The sequence below is a fragment of the Neolamprologus multifasciatus genome, chromosome 20 (genome assembly GCF_963576455.1).
Source record: "Neolamprologus multifasciatus chromosome 20, fNeoMul1.2, whole genome shotgun sequence".
Lineage (NCBI taxonomy): Eukaryota > Metazoa > Chordata > Actinopteri > Cichliformes > Cichlidae > Neolamprologus > Neolamprologus multifasciatus.
Genome location: NC_140458.1, coordinates 31,851,138 through 31,873,516, shown reverse-complemented (window position 1 = coordinate 31,873,516; position 22,379 = coordinate 31,851,138). Strand labels below are relative to the sequence as shown.

Sequence of the window (22,379 nt, the reverse complement as noted above, 5' to 3'; positions counted from 1 at the left end):
TGGTCGTACATACATTCTGACTAGTGGGATTTCCCCCAGTGTAACATTATAGGCTCGACTGTTGGATTTTCACTCTTTGTCATGTCATAAATTGGTAATCCAGCTGTAATAATGGAGGCTAAGTGGAGCGTTTTGTTTTTTTAAAAGGTGGGGGAGTTTACTGTCTGTGAGAACGGCCTTGCCAGTTGCAAACTATGGAAGGACCCTCCAAATTAACTTGATTCCCCCCCCTCAGCACCCCAGAGGCTGTGAACTCTGGCCGGAGCACATGCAGCTCTCACTGTGGGGGTGGTGGTGGGGGAGGCTCTAGGGTTGAAAAGAGCAAGGGGGGGGCGGGTGGCTGGCTGGTGGGATATGTGTGTGTTTGTGTGTATGTTCAGGAGGTGGCAGCTTAGGATTTTAAAGCAGACTACAGTTATTTGTCTGAAAGGCAGCTTATCCACTGTTTTCGAGTTATGGCGGGCGGGGGGGGGGGGGGGTACTTAAACCGCTGTAAATTGGTCGTAGTAAGTCTGGGTGTCAGAGGCCGAATCCACTGGGTACTTGGGCACATAAGCACAAACACAGATTCAAATCAAGGAGGGGTGAGGGGGGAGTGAAGCGGTGATTGCCTTCAATCTGCGCTGTGTAAAAACAGTCCCTTCCTGGAATCCTTCTGCTGGATTTTTGCGCTGAACTACCACATAAACTCAGAGTTGCATTGCTAATTGCGAGGAGTTAATCTCTACCATACCAAGCTTCCTGCGCCTGTTTTTTCTTTTTGGTCACCTTGGTAGCTAGGAAGTGACCTCTACCTTAATGATTCAGATGTGATTAATCTGCTCGAGTGGGACGACAGCGTATTTTTGATTAATGTATGGAACAACCGCTTTAAAAAAAAATCATGTGAGTGAGAATATGGGGCACTGAATCAGGCACAAGGTGCAGTTGTGGTTAAAAATTTAACAGCGCGTCTTGTTCCTAGTGTTCCTTTAACTTGTAAATCTCAGCTTGCCAGTCTGTTAGTTTCCCGTGTTTGACTCGATTTGTGATTTTGATCATTTGATTTTGTCCTACTGCCACTCTGTTGATGATTTTGAGTTGATTTAACTACTTTTAAGCTTAACTGCACCACTAAAACAGGCCAGAAATATAATCCTGAGCTTTTTCAAAAACGTAAACCAATGCCATTCATTAAGATGGCCCATCATATGTATTCTTTTATTATTTCAGCAGGGTTGGGTTTAGTCCTTTATGCCACTAATGGGCCCATTTCTAACTTATATACGTCTGCGTACCATGCGATCACAGTCTCAGCCTGCACTCTCATGTGGGAAAACTTGCATAGCTGGCCTTTGTGAACACATTTTAAAGCGGCGTCCTCTTCACTTCCCCAGAGGTTAGGATATCCATTTAGTTTCACTACTTGTGGACGGAGCGAAAGAGGAAGTGGTCAGACCTCTTAATGGAGTTGTACACAGGAGCCTGAGTTGTTCTGCAGTGTGGGATTTGTATGGAAAGAGAGCGCCGAGCATTTCACAGCACTCAGGCTGTTATCAGATGAGAGTATAGCAGCTTAAATCTTAATTATGTACACACCGCCTTACTGCTGTCGGTATCATTTCAATCACGTCTATTTGCAGTGCTTTATACTAGTGTTTGTGGGAAATGAAATCTGATGTGGAATTTGATCCGAGTCCGCAGACTGCGTTGTTTGATTCATGTAAACCAGGGGAAGCATAGTAGCGGCGTGAGTCACAGCCGCCGCCGCCGCCCCCACTACCCCACCGCACTTTACAAACACAAGTCCTCACTGCTGACAAGGTACAGAGAGCTAGTAAACATTCAGCTCACATACGGGCGCGTGTATGAGTGTCACCTCTGAGGAATCTGAGGGGCGATATCCAGATCAAAGAGGCTGTTTCTGACCATGCAGAGAGAGAGATGCTCCATAGAGTGAGGCTGTAACGGCTGTCTGGTTGCTCAGAGGCGGCTGAATGTTTGACAGGGCATTGGAAAAATGTTATTTAATCTGCTCGCATGATGGCCCTCAGTGGGATTGCACCACGCTGTGTCCCTGCCCCCTTTTTTTTTCCTCCCTCTTCGGTGTCAGGATGATGGCAGTTGCTGGCTGCTAGAATTTGAAAAAGAAAGGGAAAAAAAACCACACACTTTTGAGGTTGCTGTATGTTGTTTTTTAGCATTATGATGTAACGCATGAAGAATTAGAGAAAGGCGAGTTGTAATTGATGCAGTGTTGGCGGGCCTATCATTTTCTCTCTAATGAGAAAGTCTGCTGGGGTCTTGATATGTTTTCCATTCGGGTAATAGCCTGAATGACTCAACTGTATTCCTTTGTAATTACAAAGAAAACGATTCAGTTGTTATTATAATAGGTTGCGTGAATGAAAACACATGCGGCCTTTGACTCCCTGAAAAACAAACTGTTGTGAGATGCTTATCGCTCAAACATAGGTAAATTACATCTCTGTTTTTTTCTGAATGCGGGCTCAACTGTGTATATCTTAGGCCACATTAAAGGCATTTCTTGCAGTTACTCTCCCACTTTTGACCTCGACAATACAGAGCAGCAAGCACAGGCTTGTTAAAGAAAAGCCAGGTGGAAAATCAATGAAAGTCCTAGCTTTTCCTACCATTTCCACCACCCCCACTGCACAGAAGCAGACTGGAGGTTTTGAGGAGCGATGATAAATCTCTCCAGGACTTGTGGAGTTTTTTAGACAGGTTTCATTTCTAAATGGATCGAGCTTGCTTCGCCACTTCGCAACCTATTGTCCTTGCGGATAGCGGCGTACCGGTGACTCATTAGAATACATTAGCCGCGGATTGACACAGTGCACATGAAACAGTGGTACTGGAACTGCTAAGGAGGCAGTACCCTCTGGTGGGTGACTACTGAAATGGAGAGCAAATAAGGACTGGAGAGGTGCTTTGATTGTTCATAGAAAATTCCTTTTAATTTGTTGTGCGCGCAGAGGAAAAGCCGATATCTTTAATTAACAAAAACCTCAGGAGCCAGCGATGAGTGAGAAATTGGGATAATTGAAAATAGGCCCTATCTCCTTTCCTTCCACCCTCCCTCCTCCAGCTCTATGTCTGTACATCCTTAAAGCAGCTGAGCCCATCAGAGGGCACTTTTCGCACATGTTAAGTGGGGGGACATCTGGCCTTGTTAATTCAGTGCATGGCCATAAAGTGGAATGGCGGTCCCCACAGGGCTGCCTGCTCTGAACACAGTCAGATGGAGCCTGTGCGTCCTCTCTATTTCCCTCGTCCTCCCTGTTGACTGTCCCTTTGACACCAGCTCGGACACTACAACAAGAACATCCCCGCAATCTTGATGCGAGCTTTAATCACCGCTGATGTCTGAAGGAGATAAAGCGACGGCCGCGCAAATCTTTGCATGGCAGAATACTAAATCGCAGCACGCCTGGGCTTTATTGACCAATCCCTGTTTTTATTTACTTCAGAACGTAATACCGTGTAACATTGTTTTAGGCGCCTGCCCCCAGATAGCTACTCTATATTTATTTTTTAGATGAGATGTTTTGCATTAGTAGCATGTATTCATAAAATCCATGTGCTGTTGCCACCTGATGTCCCCGCATCCTCTGGATTAGTAGCAGCTAATCAAATGACACCAGTGGGGATGCGTTAACGCTGTGCATTCATATCCTATTTTAGCGAGTAAACATTAAATGTGTTTAAATGTATCACGGCTTTATTTATGCATAAATCTGCTATTAAGTCTGAATTATACATTAGCCAATGAATAATGCATCAGTGCCATTCCTTAATGATTACTTGCAAGGCAGCGAATGGTAATATTTGCTGATAAATTTGTCCATTGATCTCGCTCGTGTTTAACCAAGCTTGTAGAGATGATGTTTACTCCATTTTATGTTGAGGATGCAATCAAAAGGAGGCTAATTTATGTGTGTGCGTTGCTGTCTTTTTCTATGGAGATGTCTTTTAAAAACGACAAGAGAGCCCTAAGAAGTTTACGTGAAATGTACACAGTCTTAATTCTCCGAGCGCTAAATGTTCGTTTATTCTCGTTTCCTCTCGCATCTGAGTAAGGTGTGTTTGCGTACTGTTCAGGGTTACTCTGAGGACGTCTTGTTTATTCTTAAACCTCCACAGATCAATGTCCAATTACGTCTTTTGTCTTTGTTGGCTTGTAGCCATTACATGATGCACCGTTCTTGTTTTAAGTACGAGTCTAGACTATGTTTGTTGCACTGGTAATTCAGTCCGTACTTGGTAGTGGTTCTCTGTTGATACCGTGTCTTTTTATTGGCGCTGGTCTTAACAGCCGCACCGAGCCAGATTATTGGCACATTATCCTCATAATGCTCCGAGTCTAGCATTGCCTAAGCCTTCAAGCCTTGCAGCACAGGCTGTTACTGTGCAGATATATTGCTTGTCCACACAATGAGAAAATATTGACTTGTTGTCACTCACTCATTTGATTAGTTGTGTGGGTGATTCTGCTTTTCATTTGTCACCGTGGCAACGTAATTGGGGAGGGGGGAGGGCGCACAGCAACAGACTCTTTTTTTTTTTTTTTCCCTGTCCTGTAAATGAAGCGCTGGAGCATTGCAGACTATCACATCTGGAAAAACTCTGAGCAGCAATGAACGTCTTTATCACTCGCAGTGTATCATTGGCACTTGTCAGCTCAGCTAATATCCACAAAAAGCCCAACATTTGACAGCTTTTCTCAGAGCCGAGTGTGCAGCTGTGTGGGAGTGATGTACTCCAGAAATCTCACTTTGATTTCGCAGCTCAGCCGAAGGAGAATTATCTGTATATTCGCGGCGTTGGCGAGTAACTTAATTTTCTTTTGTCTGTAAAAGGAGCCAGCTTTATGCAGGCGGCCGTTGCGTGCGTGTGCATAAGCCAGGTCATAACAAGAACACCTTACATTTAATCCAACAGGATTCATCAGTGGCCTTGTTCTTACAAAAATAATGAGCTAGACAGTAAGGGCTGCCCCGGGCTGCGTGTAAGGAGATGATCTCTCTGAACCAGCAAATCATTCTCTCTTTTTTTAAAAGACAGGCTAATGACTAGTCTTGATGTCTGTCAGTGATTTAAGTTAACTAGCGTTAATTCACAGAAAGATCTAATGGGCACGATTGTCAGGCTGAGTCGAGGCAGCCAGCGAGAGGCTTTTGCTTGGGCGGGGGTAGCGTAATTGTTTTTGCTGGCCACGATTCTCCCTGGAAGGGATGACTGCACAACTCAGATATGTAAACAAGAAGAAACTGAAAGGCAATATGCTGATACCTTGTCTGTTTTTCTCTTGATCAACCTAGCTTTTGAAATGAAATTTCTAAGCTCTACCCAAACGCTCGTAGGATTCCGCTTGGCAGTAATGGTTGTTTCGCAAACCCGCATCTGCTCAACTGAGCATTTCAAACATGTAAATCGCATGTGGAAAATGGAGATCTGGAGGAAATCATTAACTGTGACAGTGCACAATAAAACAAAGAGAGGCCGAGTTAAAGACAGCAGATGCTCAAAGGGTTTGATTCTGCTTATTGGAGCATGACACTTTTAGTGCGGCAGAGAATCTCATTGCGTTTGTCGGAGACAATGATACTTGTCTTGCCAGTGCCCTGCCACTCATCTGTTCTCCAGAGGCTTTCGCTGTATTCATTAAATGCTTATGCTTTTATCCAAACTCTCATTTCTTCGTATGCTCACACCTGCTGTCATTTTTGCTCACAAAATCAGGCTGCTTGTTTTCCAGCAGAAGACGGCTTGTAATGTTTATCAGACTGTAGATGTGTAGACTTCGACTAAATCTGTCCTGAACATCCATGTTTTTAGGCTTGCGAACTTTGTTAGGGAAGGGGGAGTGGGGATTGGGCGTTAAGTGTTGCTCTGCCTGATATTGTAATCACAGCCAAATTATGCATAGTAAGAATAATGACTGTGCTGTGATTTTTAATATATGTGTAAAGTGATCACATAAAGAAAAGTCTCAGCTTGTATACTCGAGCTCTTATACATGTTTGCATCTTAAAAACAACAGCAGAGAATATCCAAATCCAAAAACTGGAAACAATGCAAGCCCAATAAATACTTTGTTGAATACACCGCTACAGCCATAACGTTTTGTAAAGGCAAATTGAGCATGTGGGATTTTAATTGTTATACTTTATTTTTAAAATTTCTATGTAAAGCTACTTGAATTCTTTCCCCTATAAATATGACTTTTGCCGACATCCCCTGTACTCTTAATAAGGCTGATTTTTACATTTCAGTATATGTCAGTAAAGACATGGTTTGATCATTGTTAGAATAGTTTCCGGGTTTTTTCATGGGTACCTGCATAGGCAGAGACCACACTCACCAGCTTTTAATGCACACCCAGTCATTTGTTCTGTAAGCGAACCTGAAATCGACAGAAACCAGAAAAGACAGAAACTGCTTCAAGCGCTTCGAGGGTTGCTGTTAGTTGACTTTTAAGCGTAAAGCCAACTAACAGTAACCCTAAAGAGTTAAATGGCATCTATTGTCAGTTACATTTTAAAATGAAAATTTCTGACATTTAAATGGGAACCAATTTTCAGTCTTAAATGAAAATTACCCAGCAGCCCACTGCACTCGTGGCGTCACAGCTTCACGATCTAGTATAAAGAGGGAATAGACAAACTCATTATAACAGAGCATGTATACCGCTTTAGCTAACGTCATTAAGGACTTCTTCTTGAAACAAGGAATTCACGCAACACAGCCACTGGGATGGTGCAGTATTATTGGGAAACTACAGGCTACTGCAGACTAACAGGTTTTATGTATTTATCCAGGTGATTTAAGTGGGTATGTTATTGTGGTTGCTGTTAAAAGTTAACATCCAAGGGTCATCCCACTTTGCAGTTACTTGAAAATAAAGTAAATTTAACAAGCTCGTCGGTTTTTGTATGTGGGTGTGCTGGAGATGATTAGCTACCTTTATCTTATAAAGGGGGACAAAATAGTTTCACGTAATAACACAAACCAGATTTTTTTCATTGTTAATATCACTGATTTGGCTCTCCTACGTTTATCTCTTGAGTGCACGTTTTATAAATAGCAAAGCAGTGGAATGCTGCCTTGATAAAGTCTGATAAAGTTGAACTTAAGACCCATCAGGAAACAGTCCAGTTTGCAAACACACAGCTCTTTGGGGTTAGTGTTTGTGTCAGCACAGGGGCAAGACTGGACATCTGTCTCCCAGTGATCTATAACGCCCACAATCCCTCCCACAGACTGTCGGCTTTGGCACTCGGGCCCTACACCGGTTGCTCTAGTATGCCCAGCCACCCACAACAGTGGCTTATCTCGCAAGTATAACAAACAGCAGGCTAACAAAGAGGATAGAAAACAATAGGACACACAGCTACAGAAGACCTTAAGAGCCCCGTGCCATCATAACTCCACTTCAAAATGGAGGCCTTTGTTCTGAGATTGTTAGAGAGGACATCATAGCAAGGTAGCAGCACATCTTTTCATCCTCAAACACACCCTCACTCCCACTCACTCACAGCCTGCTGTCGGTGAAGGAGATCCTCTTCCTGATAGGGCTTCAGAGAAAGGTATTCCTCTGGGACTGTTGTTGAGGGATTTCTACAATTCTGCCGCGCACTGATTAAAGGAACACTTGTAGATAATCCTTTTAAAAATAGGTCTTTGTTGTGGCAGTGGAGGAGTGAGTGAGAGTGCGAGGGGCAGAGAAAAAGGCCTAGATTTGGATTTTTAAATGGTTATAGCACCTTGGTATCTGCCACTCCGATAAGATAAATATTTAATGACAGGGTGGCTGAAATAGAGCTGTTACAGACTGCCGGTGAGAAATTGAGCTTCTATTTAGAGCCCATACTGTTCCATAAAGTCATGCCATTGGTAGACAGCCCAAGGTTATTAGTGCGGTATGAGAGTAGTGTGTGTTTGTGGTGCGCCTGTGGGCTGATGAAGAGTTCTCACTCTTTTCTTGCTGCAGTGATATGAAGGAGAGAAATGCACTCGGTCTGCTATCGAGCATTCACTCATGAATCCTTGATGGATTACATGTGTGTGAGAAACGTCATTGTTGTGGCAGCAGCGCCGCAATCTTTAATGCACAACAGGAACGCTGTCCAGGTGCACCACACTTGAACTACTTCCAGAACAGAAACAGCTGTATGTTTTGCCCTTTACTGCCTCAGATTTGCTCTGTTTCGTTTCACACGATCTCTGCCCTGTGGGTTCTTGTTCCGTGTCATTCACGTCATGCAAAATTGATTGCAAAGGTGCCGAATGCAATGAAGTTATCGCAGTGTAAAGACCGATTTCCCAGCATCGATTCACCTGACTTTACACTTTAAATCTCTTGTGAAAAAGAACCTTTCAATTGACATCCGTCTTGGCTTTAGAGGTTTGGCCAGGATTATGAAGTGAAGCCTCTATTAGGACTTGAATGTTACTGCACAGCTCATTTAAACACTGATCTACGCTCTGCTTGATTCATCCTGTTTACTCATTACGTGATAGCTGTGGTGAAAGCAATTACTTTGAGCTTTCAAGTACCTTGCTTTTGGTCACACTGCGGCTCTTATTCATTTCACTGGCGTTCCCAAGGCCCCGAGGCTTCCAATCAGCCCAGTGAGTGGCGTGCACTAACGTCTTGCCTCTCTACGTAGGAAATAGGTGGGTAAACACAGCAGAGTCCTTGAAGCACTTCCCATCGCTGCTATTGGATTACCAGCTGCCTTTCCGGGCCTCGTATGCACAGATGAGCGCCAAGATCAATGGAGCTCTTAGTGCGGCGCTAATTCGATCAGGACTGGCTTTGCCGCTGCTGATCAGAGATTTTTTTTTTTTTAACTTAAAACAAAAACGTAATCAAGTCGAGCCCATGTCCGATAGCCCCATATTTTCAGCTCCTCCAACTCCCATAGACGTCAATCAGGAGGCATTTCATATTCATTATTGAATTGTTGGGTTGGCTTGCTGAGAAAGAGGTGTAGAGATGGAAGCAGTGAACTGCTGTGTAAAGCGATCCGGCCGGTTTTCGCTGAGTGTTGCAGGAATACCGCCTTTTCCCCAACAGAGCAACTGGGATCATAAATAAGCTAAGAGCATGTTTTTAGAGGGATGAGGCATCTCCCGCGTTGACAGTGAGCAGAGAGAAAGGGTTGAAGGGCATATTGACCCTCTTGTTGTGGAAAGCAAAAAGCAGACTCCTACTTGCCTCCCCTCCCTCCTCCCCACCCTGTTCCCCATTAATTATTGTTTGATGCTAACAAAGGAGGGAGGGGGCACGTTATGAAACATAATTATTCATTGCAGCATTTCCCCTCGACGAGCCTTATTCCCCCCCCCTCCCCTCGTGCTCAGCGAAGAAGCTGCCAGGGCTGTCAATTGAGTACAGCAGGCAAAGATGTCCCCTCAGCCTTTTAAGGAGGGGACAGCAGGGAGCAGGGTGAAGGACGCCATTTGCCCCGGTGATATATGAGGAGAGACAGCAATATATGTAAGGAGCTGCTGAAAGAAAGATAGAAGGTCAAGGCACATTACACTCCAGCCATTTACTGGCTGAGCACATAGTCTGACCCGAGCTGCAAATACAGTTGCTCGGGAGCAGCAGCAGCAATTTTTTGTTTATATATCTACGTGGTGCGTGTCAATGGCCTACACATTTCAGATCGACACGTGTGTATACACACAGATGAATGCAGCACTGTAGTGAAAATGCTCTCAGTGGCTTTTTATAAGCTCGCAGATGCAGTGGGAAGCTATTTTAACAAGCGCGTAGCTGCACAAACCTGCCCTCCCTAGATTTTCACCAAAGCGACGGCAATGGCAGACGTGTTTAAGACCGTTTCCCTATGCATGAACAGAGCATATGCTGTAATTTAAACAGAACGCAAGCATGGGATTAGGTAACAATTGTGTCTCGTAGCGCTGGGGTAATTTAGTGCAGTGCACATTATTATTTCTTCCCCTGGTATTATTTTATTGAATATTAAGAAGGCAAGCTGTTCTTAAATTTTATCCTCTTGGCACAGGCAGGTAGTGTTTTTAATGTCATCAATGGCCCGGTGACAAGAGGAGAAGTCTGCAAGGCTGCCATGGTCAAAGCCTAACATTAACATTCCTGGAATATTTGAGGATTATTCGCATCAACTCACACACACACAGCCAGCTCTGTTCACCTTTGGTTTAGAGGAAAGAAAGCGGGACCGTAGCCTGCCTGAGATTTCTGGTGTCGGCTGGTATTTTTAATGCGTCATCGTTGTTGCACTGTGGAGGATGCCATGTGTAATCCAATGTATTGCAATTGTTATGTATTGGGATGTGGGGCTGAAAAATATTCAGTTTGTGTTGGCTGGAGGCATAGCACACTATCAGTTGGGGATCAAGTCTTCATTTCACACATGAACAGGCAGAGTTAATCTCTGGATCACTACTGTACACCGACTAATGCCTAGCTTCTATTCTTGAATTTTCCCAGAGGCCCATTGTTCCAGGCCCCTGCTGTTAATAATCTCGGAAAATAGTTGCCTTCTGTAGCTGACGCCTTAATTTAGGGGAAGACCTGAGCATTCGCTTGTGTTCCAAGTAGTAAACCATGCAGGTCTGACTCCTCCATGCTCTTTAAAATTAATTGTGTGTATTTGTAGGCTACCTGTGTGTGGCAGGGTGCACTAAAATGCCACTACTGCAAGAGGCCCAGTCGCAGCCACTGCATGTTTTATGAGCTGTCCTCAGAGGATATGAGAGCTCTGAGCTCAGATCCTACTTGTTCCAGCACTGTTTTCATCACTCCTAGCCACTTCCCTCCCCCCACCCATGCCTTTTTTTTCTCCTTTTTTTTTTTTGGATGAGGGAGACTCATCCAAAAGAAGGCAATGTTAACAACACTGCCCCATCTGTGGGTTTGGTTTAAAAAAGTGTGGTTAGCTCTGTGGAGGCCTCACAGATTCATCATTCATATTATTCTCATGCACAGTGCAGAGGGTGCTTTCCCCTCCGCCTGAGATCACTGGCTTGCATGACTGAGATGGTGGATGACAAGGTTGAATGCCACACTGAATATTGTACCCCCCGCCGACTGCTTTCTAAACCTTTTTCTTAAACAAACACATCTCTAACCTAGGAAGCCTTCCTGACAGTGCGTATTTGCGGCGCTTATACATCGACTGGCTGCGTGAGTTATGGCTTTGGCTCCGAGGAAGCTCAAATTAGCATGTAGGATGCAAACAAAAGCAAGTTCTATTTTTAAAGAGATGAATGCTGCGTTTTATTTGGTTTGTAATGGCAATCAGTCAAGTGTTGGTGTGGCGGCGGCAGTTGGTGGTTGGAGGAGAGGTGTTTGCATATAAAATAATAGCCCTGCCTAATTAGAGGTAATACCATCCTGTGGTATCTCGAGGTGGAGGTGTTTTTTTTGGCGCCGATCATTATAAGACACTGAAAGGAAGGATTGTCCTCCGCTACCCCACCCCCCATCCTCAGCCATCTGCTCCAGGATGGAGCAGTTCGCCACCACACAGCTAAATAATTTAGGCGGAAAAATGGTTTTGTGTACTGACCTAATGGCTTTGTTTTGGGGAGCTATTCTTTAAGACATCCTTCAGTGCCCCCCCTTTGGCCTGTGCTGTCAGTTTGAAAGCTCAGAGCTGTCTTATCTGTCACTCTTATCTATTTATGTTAGTTTTTCCTCAGTGTTGGCATGTCACTCTGTGTGGCATAATGATTAGAGTAGCTGGAGGATGTAGGGCAGCCGTATGAATACATTTCCTCCCCTCTCACGCTCATTTAGACTACCAGTTGGAATTGAACTGATGGATAGGATCGTTAAGCTGATGGGCAGATTTCGGGAGGAAGAGTGGGGATATTTGATTCCTGAATATCAGAGGAAGTGCTACATGATTGAGTGCACAAATATTAAAATTTTGAGAGTCCTTTCAGCAGTTCACAGAATCTCTGTTTATTTATTTTGTTTTTTGCTTTCCCAGTAATTCTTTTTACTGTATACATCTGTTTGATAAACTCATGTAACTCATTTTTCCCCTCTGCTAGAGCTCTGTTCTGTTTTACAGAGATAAATGTTTGAAGAAACGCACATTTTCCACTACAAACACTCTGAAATGTGTCCCTAGTGTGTATTTATACCTTGCTGACCCCATCTTTACCTTTGGGCATAATTTCTATTAGGGCAAACCCCCCCACCCCAGATTTGTGAGTCCTTCACCTGAGGTAAGAGGCAGTAGAAATGTTTTTGAATGTGGCATTTTTATTCACAGTAAGAAAGCTGCTCGCACGACAGTAGAGAAACTCAATTAGGAGCCACGTTCACCCGAGCGCTTTCTGCAGCCACATACCTCACATTCCCCTCCTCGTGTTATCACTGACACATTGGGAGAGTCTTTTACAGTCCCGCTCACGATTACATTTCTCAAGAGCGCTTCATTTAAAAGAAATAGGAAGGGTTACACCGGACAACCTTGGCATTTCCCCCAGGAGCCGTGTCAGAGCATGATGCTTCATGAAGCAGTCAGCTCCAGCCAGACAAACGTGTCTGACTGAGAGGTACTATGTCTTCAAGTAGCCGGTATAAGGCTGCAAAATGAAGCCGCCGCTCACAGACCCTGCAGATAATGGACATCTCGGATTGTGGAGCGGCCCCCTCTGAGCTATTTGGAGCCCTCACGGAGAGCTCACAAACAGGGTCTAGAGGGGGATTTAGCCTTCTTTTAGAGATGGAGTAGAGGCTTAGACCCTGTGGAGCTCACAGTACGATTCTTATGTCTGTGGTTGAAAGTGCCTTTGAGTTGTTGGACAGAAAATGTACTTTATTGGTATTTTGCCTTTGAAAGCTATTGTTAGCCCAGAGAGATCTTGAAAATTGTCTTGTTTAATCTTTTTAGGCATTCCGAGTTTATTGAACTCGTCGTCATTGTGCATGAGAATCATTTCTTGTGCAGCAGTGCTTTGCTTCTCAAGAGTGTCTCCAGGCAGGTTTTAAATGTTGATGTTGGAAAGCCCCAAGCTGTCTATCTCTCTCTGTTTTATTTTTTTTAGCATGGCTTTTACCTACTAAACTAACCCCGGATGCCGTCTAAAAATAGAGGCTTTGTGAGCGCAGCTTTAGCGAGAGGGGGGAGGAAAAAAAAGATGTGGTTACTCATCAGTGAATTGAAAAACAAGTAGAGCAGACAAGTGTCTTTGCCCTGCCAATGTGAACTAAAACAGAGAGGGCCTCAGAGAATACAGCAAGCCATGATTGCACCAGGTAAGACAAAGCAGGCAGGGTGCAGAGTCCACAGTGAATCCCTTATGAAGCGGCCTGCCCCTCGCCTCCAGCTGAGCCTTTCATTGTGATGTTGTTTCTAGGGGGGCTTGGATGGCAGTTTAGATTAGATCGCACTCAGTAATGGATTGGAGCTGATGAAAACCTGCTGCAGCCCAACATCGCCATGGCTAGGATCCCTGCACTATTCAGGATCTGGCTGCTTTATTTGGATCAATTTGAGTTACCCTCATTGTTAATAACCCTGTGTATATTCATGCTAACATTGTTCTCCTCTAATCTGTATTCATGCGAGTATTTCATTCAATCCCTTCGCAAAGCCGGCCCTTAATCCTTGCCAATCACATTTTGCTACTTCATAATTCTCCAATTGAATATGCCATGAATGACTTTTCAGTCTCTCTCCCAAAACTGACTCTATTACTATGTTGGTATTATTGTTCATAGATTCTTTTTTTTCCTCCCTTTTTTTTACATTTAAATGTAGAAATTCATGTTTTCTCCATTTACTTTATATGGAAAATTTCTAATCCAAGACAATCAATTACTTAAATTTCGTAGGATTTAAAAAAAAGAAATCCTACAGCTGCATATGCTGTATAGGAGCTCAAGAAGAGCATGCTAATTTAGTTGTTTTGTTGGTGTTTTTTCCTCTTAAACAGGTTCTGATTAAAACTACAGTGATGAGCATGGATTTGGGTAATGTGGGTTTGTTGGGAATGAATAAAACATGGCTTTTTAACAAAAAAAAAAAAAAGGCTGTTCAAGGAGACCAAGAACTGGGGGGGAAAGCTATGTTTAGTAACAGAAACCTGCTGTGTGGCCATTGTGGGGATGATGTGTTAATCGAGCCACAAACTGTGTGGTTTTTCAGGCCAGAGGTCTCATTTAAACAGGCACGGAAAAGAGTAATGTATTTGAGCGGGGCGCCTCTGGCTCCTAGCCCTTGACTCCATTGCAGTAATGTAAATGGTGGATTAGGTGCCGTTAGCTGGGACCCCCCCCACCCGCCCCTCCCAAACCCTACCACTGCCCCCCTCCTTCTCTTTTCCATTAAGACAGCTGGTATCTTTCAAAGGGTCCTGGCCCAGTGATTGATGTGTAATAGCTCCAAACCTCACCTGCCCCCTCACAGCCTTATTCATCGGCCAGGCAGTCAGCACTGCTTTCTGCTAAGCAGTCTGTTTCTCTGCTAGCGGGTGTAGAGCCAGCTCGCTCCTCACTTTCTCATTCTTTTCCCTCTCAGCCATCAATACATTATGACTTCTCATTGTCACAGCATTACTGCTTTAAGCTGACTAACTGCTTTTTACTCACTCGATTTACTCAACTTCAATTATCGGCGTCAAACTAAGCAATCGGTGAGCTACAAAATGACCACAGAGAATTGAATATGTTGTTAATCGGTGCGTTTCGACACATTTAAACGTGTCATAGTGAGTCTGTGTGAAGACAAAAGTACACACGTGCACACACACACACATATATATACATATATATATATATATACATATGTGTATGTGCATGTATATGGGAGTTTTTTTTCCCTTTTAAGAGGTAATTAGTATAATTATGTTAACATAAGCAAGGTAATTGGAGATAAAGAATTTGAGGCAGTTCTGTGGAGTGTATCCAGATGTAAACTAATAGCACCTAGATGTTAAAGGTACTAACTAGGCTTAGAACTGCCTCCGACTTCAAAGGAGAGCGGGTCAGTCCTCCATTTGCAACAGTTTAGAGTCCTTGCTGGTTTCAGTGGAAGAGGCTTATGTTACTGATTAGAGGAGAGACGAGGTTCTTAGCTCATACGCCAATTCTGGCAGCCCTCAGGATTAGAGCCGTGCTATCAAATACTACCTTCATCAATGTTTTCGTGTACCTCACACCTCCAAAACACGCTGCCGGATATAGACACAGGAGAAAAGGTGTGTGTGTGTGTGTGCGATCTGTATTTTGACACACATCTCGGATATGTTACATTGACGGCTGTGTGTCCTTGCGCGCACGTGCCCGTTGGAACTCTTCAGAGCCCTCGTGTCTTCTGCGTCTGCTAATGTGTGCGCCGGCAGCCCAGTGGTCGCTGTGGTAACTCATCATTAGGTGATTAATGGGGCTGTGACGAGGCTGCAGTTTAATCAGGCCCGGTGTTTGTGTTGAAGCCGACGACAAGAGCAGCTGCCCTGTCAGTTGGTGTCTGCTCGCGAGATGACAGCACCCGCTGCTGAGGAGTGCCGTTGTCAAATGTTCTTCATTGTAAGCGTACGTGCGTGTGTGTGTGTGTGCGTGCGTGCGTGCCAAAAGCCTTTCTTCCACCTTTTGCTTTGCTTCTATTCTTCACCTCACGTTCTTTCTGGCTCTGTCAATAAGCACTCGTCCACTTCCAGATATGCTCTATAAATTCGTTGCCTCACCTGCCTGAATCTGTATCCCTCCCTCATTTTTCACTCTTCGGCTTCCATCCGGTCACCATATAGCGAGTGCTGATTGCCTGGTCTGATCCCTCTGGGGGCTGTAATAACTATTTCTAGTTAATTTGTTGCGGTGGGGGGTAGTGGAAGGGGCGGGGGGGCAAACACTGGCTTTAAATGAGTAGCCTCCTTTGTAGGCGCTGTGTGCAGAGGCTGTGTGGTGCAGACAGCGTGCTGCTTCAGCTTTGCCCACTTTGCTGTTTATGGAGGATTTTTTTTATTATGTCGCGGGGAAAGTGGCGGCTGGACGAAGATAGCTGCAAGTGGCTGAGGACCAGGCATGGCGAATGAGTGACTCTGCCTTTCTTTACCCAGTGGATTGCTGTATCCTTCCCTCCAGAGCTGTCACTTCACATTAACGCAGCGGTGACTGTCAGCCAGGGCAGAGGGCCGGGGTGAGGGAGGAGTCCAGTAAGCCAGCAGAATTGAGCCTGGTGTCAACAGAAACGGTCTGCAGAGAAGCCAGCCTGTTAACTCTGTCATTGAGCTTTACGCTGCAGCTTTCCCGTGGCCTTATAAACTACAAACGGCGACTTCTGCCAAAAGAAAAAAAACAGAACCCTCATAGCATATTATCTCAGAGGAATTCTGTTGGCTGGCAGCAGCTTCTTTACTACCTTATTCAGTTATGACTTCCCTTTAGCTCATTGTGTTACAAATACTGTAGCCGCGGCGCTTGTCTTCCTGTTGTTCTCTTTTACCCTTTAATAAATCTGTTTTAGCACCTTTCTGAAAGCGTGGAAATATGTTAGAGCAGGAAGCTCGAAGGTTTTGTTCTTTCATAAAGCTGCTCTGTGCTCTCCGGAGCATACTTGGCTGTGGAGGAGAATGCCAGCAATTACTGTGATGCTGAGAAGAGTCGGCAGAGCAGCCTAATCTCCAAGAACTAATGTTGCGTTTCTAACCCCCAAAAAAGGTGTCATCCAGTATTGAACAACACTTTTAATGTTGCTTGTATTTTGTAAAAACGGTGGTTATTGATCTGAGTTAATTGCCCTTCTTCTTTTCTCCACAGCTTTTCTGAAACACTGGGGTTGTTGGAGTGGCCAAATTTTCCCTGGATTTGACTGGTAAATTCAGAAGACTGAAGCCCAGGCTCACAGTCTACCTTTCACGGAGGCCCAGCCGTGAGAGGACTGAGGAAGGCACGTGGCGGATCATGACGGCCGATAAAGAAAAGGAACGGGAGAAAGAGCGGGACAGGGACAGAGACAGGGACCGGGACAAAAGAGAGGCCGGCAAGTCCCGCCGGCAGGATGGGGACCGGGGCGACCGTGAAAGCGAAAGCTCTCGGCCCCGGCGCAGCTGTACGCTGGAGGGCGGGGCCAAGAACTATGCAGAGAGCGAGCACAGCGACGACGAGGACAACGACAACGGCAGCACCGGCGGAGGCAGCGGCACGGCCGAGGAGGCTGGCAAGAAGGGCAAAAAGAAGATGCCTAAGAAGAAATCACGCTACGAGCGCACAGAGAACGGAGAAATCACGTCCTTCATTACAGAAGATGATGTTGTTTACAGACCCGGAGGTAAGTCCCAGGCACCCTTAATCCAGTTGTGTGAGCCGGCGGGCCGCATTCATCAGCTCGGCTACTAAATGATTAAACTTTCCCAGGTCATAAGCCCACATTTTCAAAAGCATACTTCACCGGATTTGTCAGATGCTGTTTGCAAACACACCATTAAAATTTGGCTCTTCTTCCCTGGATCAAGAAGTGAGAAAAGCGAGAAAGCAGTGGCGGTTAAGCAAGCTCAAGTGTGAATGAACAAAAGGACCCCTCTGTGATGCCCATAAATGTCCTGAACAATTCAGTTTAATATTCGTTATGCAGCATCACTTCACGTTTTACAACAGTAACCTCATGGCGTTGTCAGTGTTACAGTTCCCTTTGAGCATGCACAGTTGGAGATCATGCTCTAATACAAAAGCATCCTCTGTTAGAGCCAGTGCCCCATCATGTCGGGTTTTAGGAAAGCCTGTGCATGTTTTTGCATAGCTTAGCTTCAGCGTCACTTGCACTTTTTAAACATAAGCCACTTTCTTTAGACTAAGTTTATTTTAGGCATAGGGGGAAAACTGACATCGATTTATCAGTGATTGATTCTTGTCACCTCTGCTGCAATAAGCTGCTGAGGAATTGCAGATTCTCCAAAAGTTGCAGTTCTCCAGCAGCAGAAGTACTCCTTCAGGCTAGAGGCCAATGCATCATACAATCAATTCCAAGTTGACCCACTCTGAGCTTTGTCTTGAGCTTAGTCAATAAAGCAAAGTGGTGCTTCAATAGATGATACGATAGAGACAGCCATGATAATGATTTCATTCCAGCGCTGTCTGACTCACTGAAAATATGCTATCTCCTCTGGGGCCAAAAGGTACTCTACTTTCTGGGAGAGGATTTTTTTTCCCGAGCTACGGCGGTATGTCTCGAATATGTCGAATAAACGAGGATAAAAAGAGAAGCGACCTTTTTCGTGGCTGTAAACACAGCCCATCTTTTACTTGCTGTTTAAATTAGTTGTATTAGAGGCGGAAATGTCAGCACTGAGTGACGGAAAGAAGCCAGGCTAACTAGCTGTGTCTTTTACACCGCTCACTGTTATCTTGCCTTGCACCTAAATCATTGCCTTCGTGCTTTTATATTTCTCCGGGAGCTTGCAAAAGGTCAAGTACCGAGGGAGGGGAGTGGCCCACTCTGCTCGGGTATTTAATGGGAAGATGTAAGAAGTTACAGCGACTGTGTTAGGCTGTCTTCTTCAACAGTCTACCCGAACCACACGTCCACAATCATCCTCAGGCCTCCTTTTATTCTATTTCATCTACTAAACAGATGAATTCCAGTAGGTGCAGTGAAACAGCCAGACATCCCAACCTGCGCTTTCAGCCTAGCTGCGTAATCCGGTCGGCTAAATTATCTCTGCGCTGGTATCAGTGGAAGTCCTCAAGCAAGCAGTCGCACTGAATCAAGCCTTGTTGTTGCTCACACTATTTCTGTCTCTGTCACTCTGCGGAGGTCTCCACTGAAGCCTTTTTTACTTGGCATTTCACGTTTAATAGAGAGAGCACCGACGCTGGGTCTCATAGTCGACCATGCGATGTAGGGGGCGGGCTGGGGGAAAGGGGTGAGAAAACAAAAACAGAAGCAGTCAGTTATATCAATGAAACATTCAAAAGGCATATAAACAGAGTCGACCGTCTCAGTGGATTAGCTCCTCCGAATATTTATATTTCCACAACCGAGCGAACAGCACGGACAGGGTCTGGTTGATGTGGAATATTTATGTTTCCTGTCCTCTCCTTCTATTAGTTTGACATTTGTGGAGTGGCCTGAATGTCACAGCCTCCTCGCGTCATGTAGACTGAAGCTGTTAAGATTGGTTTAGATTAGGAACGAGCCACGATAGGGTAGTGACGGCCCCAGCGTCGGTACACTCGTTTGTAATTTACCTCCTGTTGTCAACATGGAAGATCCTCCACCTCAGCAGCCGACTTCCTGCTGTCTCCTCTGCTTATTGTTCAAGTGACAAGCCGTGTTTGTGCACGCGCGTGTGTGCTCGCTTGTGCGTGTGTGTGTGAGTGCTTGTTTCCTACAGCTTGGTCATTGGTAGCAGCCTTCTTGCAATCAGATTTGATGTGTGCAGCTTAGGCAGGCACAAAGCCTGCAATGGATTATGCTTTACTAAATGTTAAATCCCTTTATAGCCGGCTAGTGACACACAATATGTAAAACTGACCACCCTCCGAGAGGGATTTACGCCACCCCAGATGTGGGGAGGGGAAGAATGTGATGGAGAACAGCGCAGAAAGCGAAAGAAATCGTGAACCAAAATGCCGTTTTGATTGCTTTTGTCACAGGGGAGATTTAGAAACATACAGGCCTGTGTTATCACATAAAAAAGAACAGTTAAGCTAGTATTGAAACCATCTCCCTACTCCTGGTCCTCAGCCACCCTCCAATCTCTCTGCTTAGCCTTTCTATCCCTTGAAGATGGGTTCAGGCAGCTTAGCGCACATCGATTGGATGGGGAAGTGCAATCGGCCAGTAGGTGGGCCTGCAGCTAACTCTAGCTTTGCTGCTGTTTTAAAAGGAATGGAGGAGTTCGCCCGGTGGTGTCCAGGGGACTGTGTCCCGGGCCATTTGTATGATCGGCTGCTGGGGTGAACAGCTAGCTCGAGCAGACATGCCAAAATCGATCTGTGCCCTGTGGCTGAGCTCGCACCACTTCCCCGGGCCCAGCCAGACACCTCCAAAGCCCGTTCTCTACATTCATCCACATCCCCACCCTAGATTATAGATCCTCTCTCTAGAGATTATACACACTGCTGTGGTGGATCAATAGGAGACACCCTAGAAGCATAGAAACAGTGCGCACACATACATAGAATGCTGATAACCAGCATTTGTGTACTGAAAAACATACATACACACCCTGTCACATAAAAAGGCATACTTTTAACAGTTGGAAACACGGTTCCTATCGCTGGCAGACACACACCACACAGTGGAGCTAATGGAAACCATCCCCCCTCCTCCTTGTCCTTCTCCCTCACTGTATGTCACACAACATGGCTACTGCAGCAGAAACACTTGATTCATTGTAGTCATTTCTTTTCTTGGCAAGTGTAGATTTGTGTAGAAGGTGAATCATATATGCAGAAAGATTGAGGCTAGACTGAGAAACACACTGTGTGTGTTGAAGGATTTGTTGATGTGGGCAACTGGCACTCCTTGCTGCAGTCACCACAGAACCCAGGGGTCGTACGCTTACATGTGTGTTTGTGAGTCTTGCTGTATCTCTGATACGCACAAATACAACCAACTACAACCAGCAGTTGTTCAAACTTTAGAACTGTTGGTTGTCCCACAAACTTGCCGTGTTCTTTATGTTTATCAGGGCTTCAGCTTTCCTTTTCAAATATACACTCATTACCATCAACCTGTTTTAGCTTTGATTGTGCAAAGTTACTATCCAAAACAGAACTACCCACACCGATCATTACGTGTCTAAATTGTCAGTATGAATCTTATTGGGAAACCAGGAAGTTGTGAATCTGTGAATGTTGGACTAGTTTTTTAGAGCCAAGACAGCCAGTGTAGTACAGAAATGGCAGCGCAACCCATCCGCTACCACAGCTAGCTGTCGATCAGTTTGCAGTTTCCATTCAAGCTAACATAGGGGACAAGCCCTTGGAGTCATTTCATATTGAAACATAGCAGTGTGAATCTGTAGCCTGTCGTTAACTGAACAGATCTATTTTTAAAAGGGCCCTCTCCGCTCTCCCATCTCTCCCCACGCTAGAGACTCTGGGAAAAGGGCTTTTTAGTGAAATCCAACCACCTGCCGACTGCTAAATGAGAAAGCGTGGGCTAGCCGAGAGGGAAAGGAGAGGGGTGGGGGGTGGGGGGGGGGGGGGGCGGTGGTGTTGTCAAAGAGCTTCTGTTCTCCCCTAGGAGCTCAGTCAGCTGTAGGCCTGCCCTATTGTAGAGAGCTGATGGTATCGCTTGCCAGGTATTTCCCACTGCTTTTCCAGTGAGAAGAAGGGAGACTTGTTGGGCTGGTTGGAGAGAAGAGAGGAAGGAAAGTTGGGGAAGAATCAAGTGTCTGTTTACCTTCAGGGCTCGACTGCCTGTTGCGCACCCCGCTGAGACCAGCCCAGCAGGAAGTGGCCTTGGTCATCAGCTGGTCTTGCTCAAGAGAGCTGCGGCGAATCACTAGTTACACCACTCTTATCTTTCTTCGATCTATATTTCGTCTCACACCTCTGTGCTTTCAGTATTTCATGTTGTGTGTTTCATTTTAAGATCAGTAGGTTCAAAGAATATTGTTTGGGGGGGGGGTTGTTGCTGTTGTTGTTGCTAGCTTTGCTAAAGCCGCACACATCCTCATTGCCCGTTTGAGCCGAGCACCACTTCTGACAACGCAGGTGCGTCCTGCCTCTTGGTTATCACTCGCCACCTGCAAGCACGGCTTAAACAAACAGTCCCTTTTTGATTTAATAAGCCCGTCTTGCTTCCTAAAATATGCACCCCCCCCCCTTCCTCCCCTTACCACTGTTTACAAAACACTGGCATACATGGCTGTGTTCACAATGTGACCTTTCCATTGTTGCTGGCTCATAAAAGAAATCCAAGCAGATATTATCTAAGAACTCCACCTCCCACCCACCCCCACCTCCCCTACTCTGCTGGAATGCTGCAGCAAATTAAACAGCATTTTATTTGCTTGATACGGAGAAGAGAATAGGACATGCCTCCTTTGCTGAGGCTAGGTGTGTTTTAGATTAGACATGCTTGGCAGCCATGAGAGAATGGCTGGCTGAACAATGAAGTACAGCTGAGAAAAAAAAGACCGAGCGTGTGTTTGTGTGTGTTGTGAGGTTGTAACAGTGAAAATTCAGCCGCTTGAACTCAGCAGGTACAGTTTAAACGGAGAAACAGCCGCCACCAGGATCAGGTTTCGGTGAACTGCACTCTGTTACTTCTTGATTATCTCCCTTTTGTCGAAGTATCAAACTCGCGCTCCGTCTCTCTCGGCGTTGCAGTCAGCAGCGGATTCCAAGCAGAAAGGCGTAAACGTATGGTTTTTGAATGATTGAGTGCTCATGTGCAAAAAAACAAAACAAACAG

At 45.2% G+C, this 22,379-nt stretch overlaps 1 protein-coding gene across 8 annotated transcripts in view; it reads left to right on the top strand.

Annotated features, from left to right (window-relative positions):
* The window catches only part of rerea (arginine-glutamic acid dipeptide (RE) repeats a), a 130,378-nt gene that overhangs the window by 36,626 nt on the left and 71,373 nt on the right, over positions 1-22,379 (top strand). For all 8 annotated transcript variants that reach the window (XM_085145033.1, XM_085145029.1, XM_085145024.1 and 5 more), the window contains one exon: positions 16,772-17,282. In XM_085145033.1, coding sequence (XP_085001159.1) covers positions 16,916-17,282 — 367 coding nt within the window. In that variant the 5' untranslated portion in view covers positions 16,772-16,915. The remainder of the gene's footprint in view (positions 1-16,771; positions 17,283-22,379) is intronic.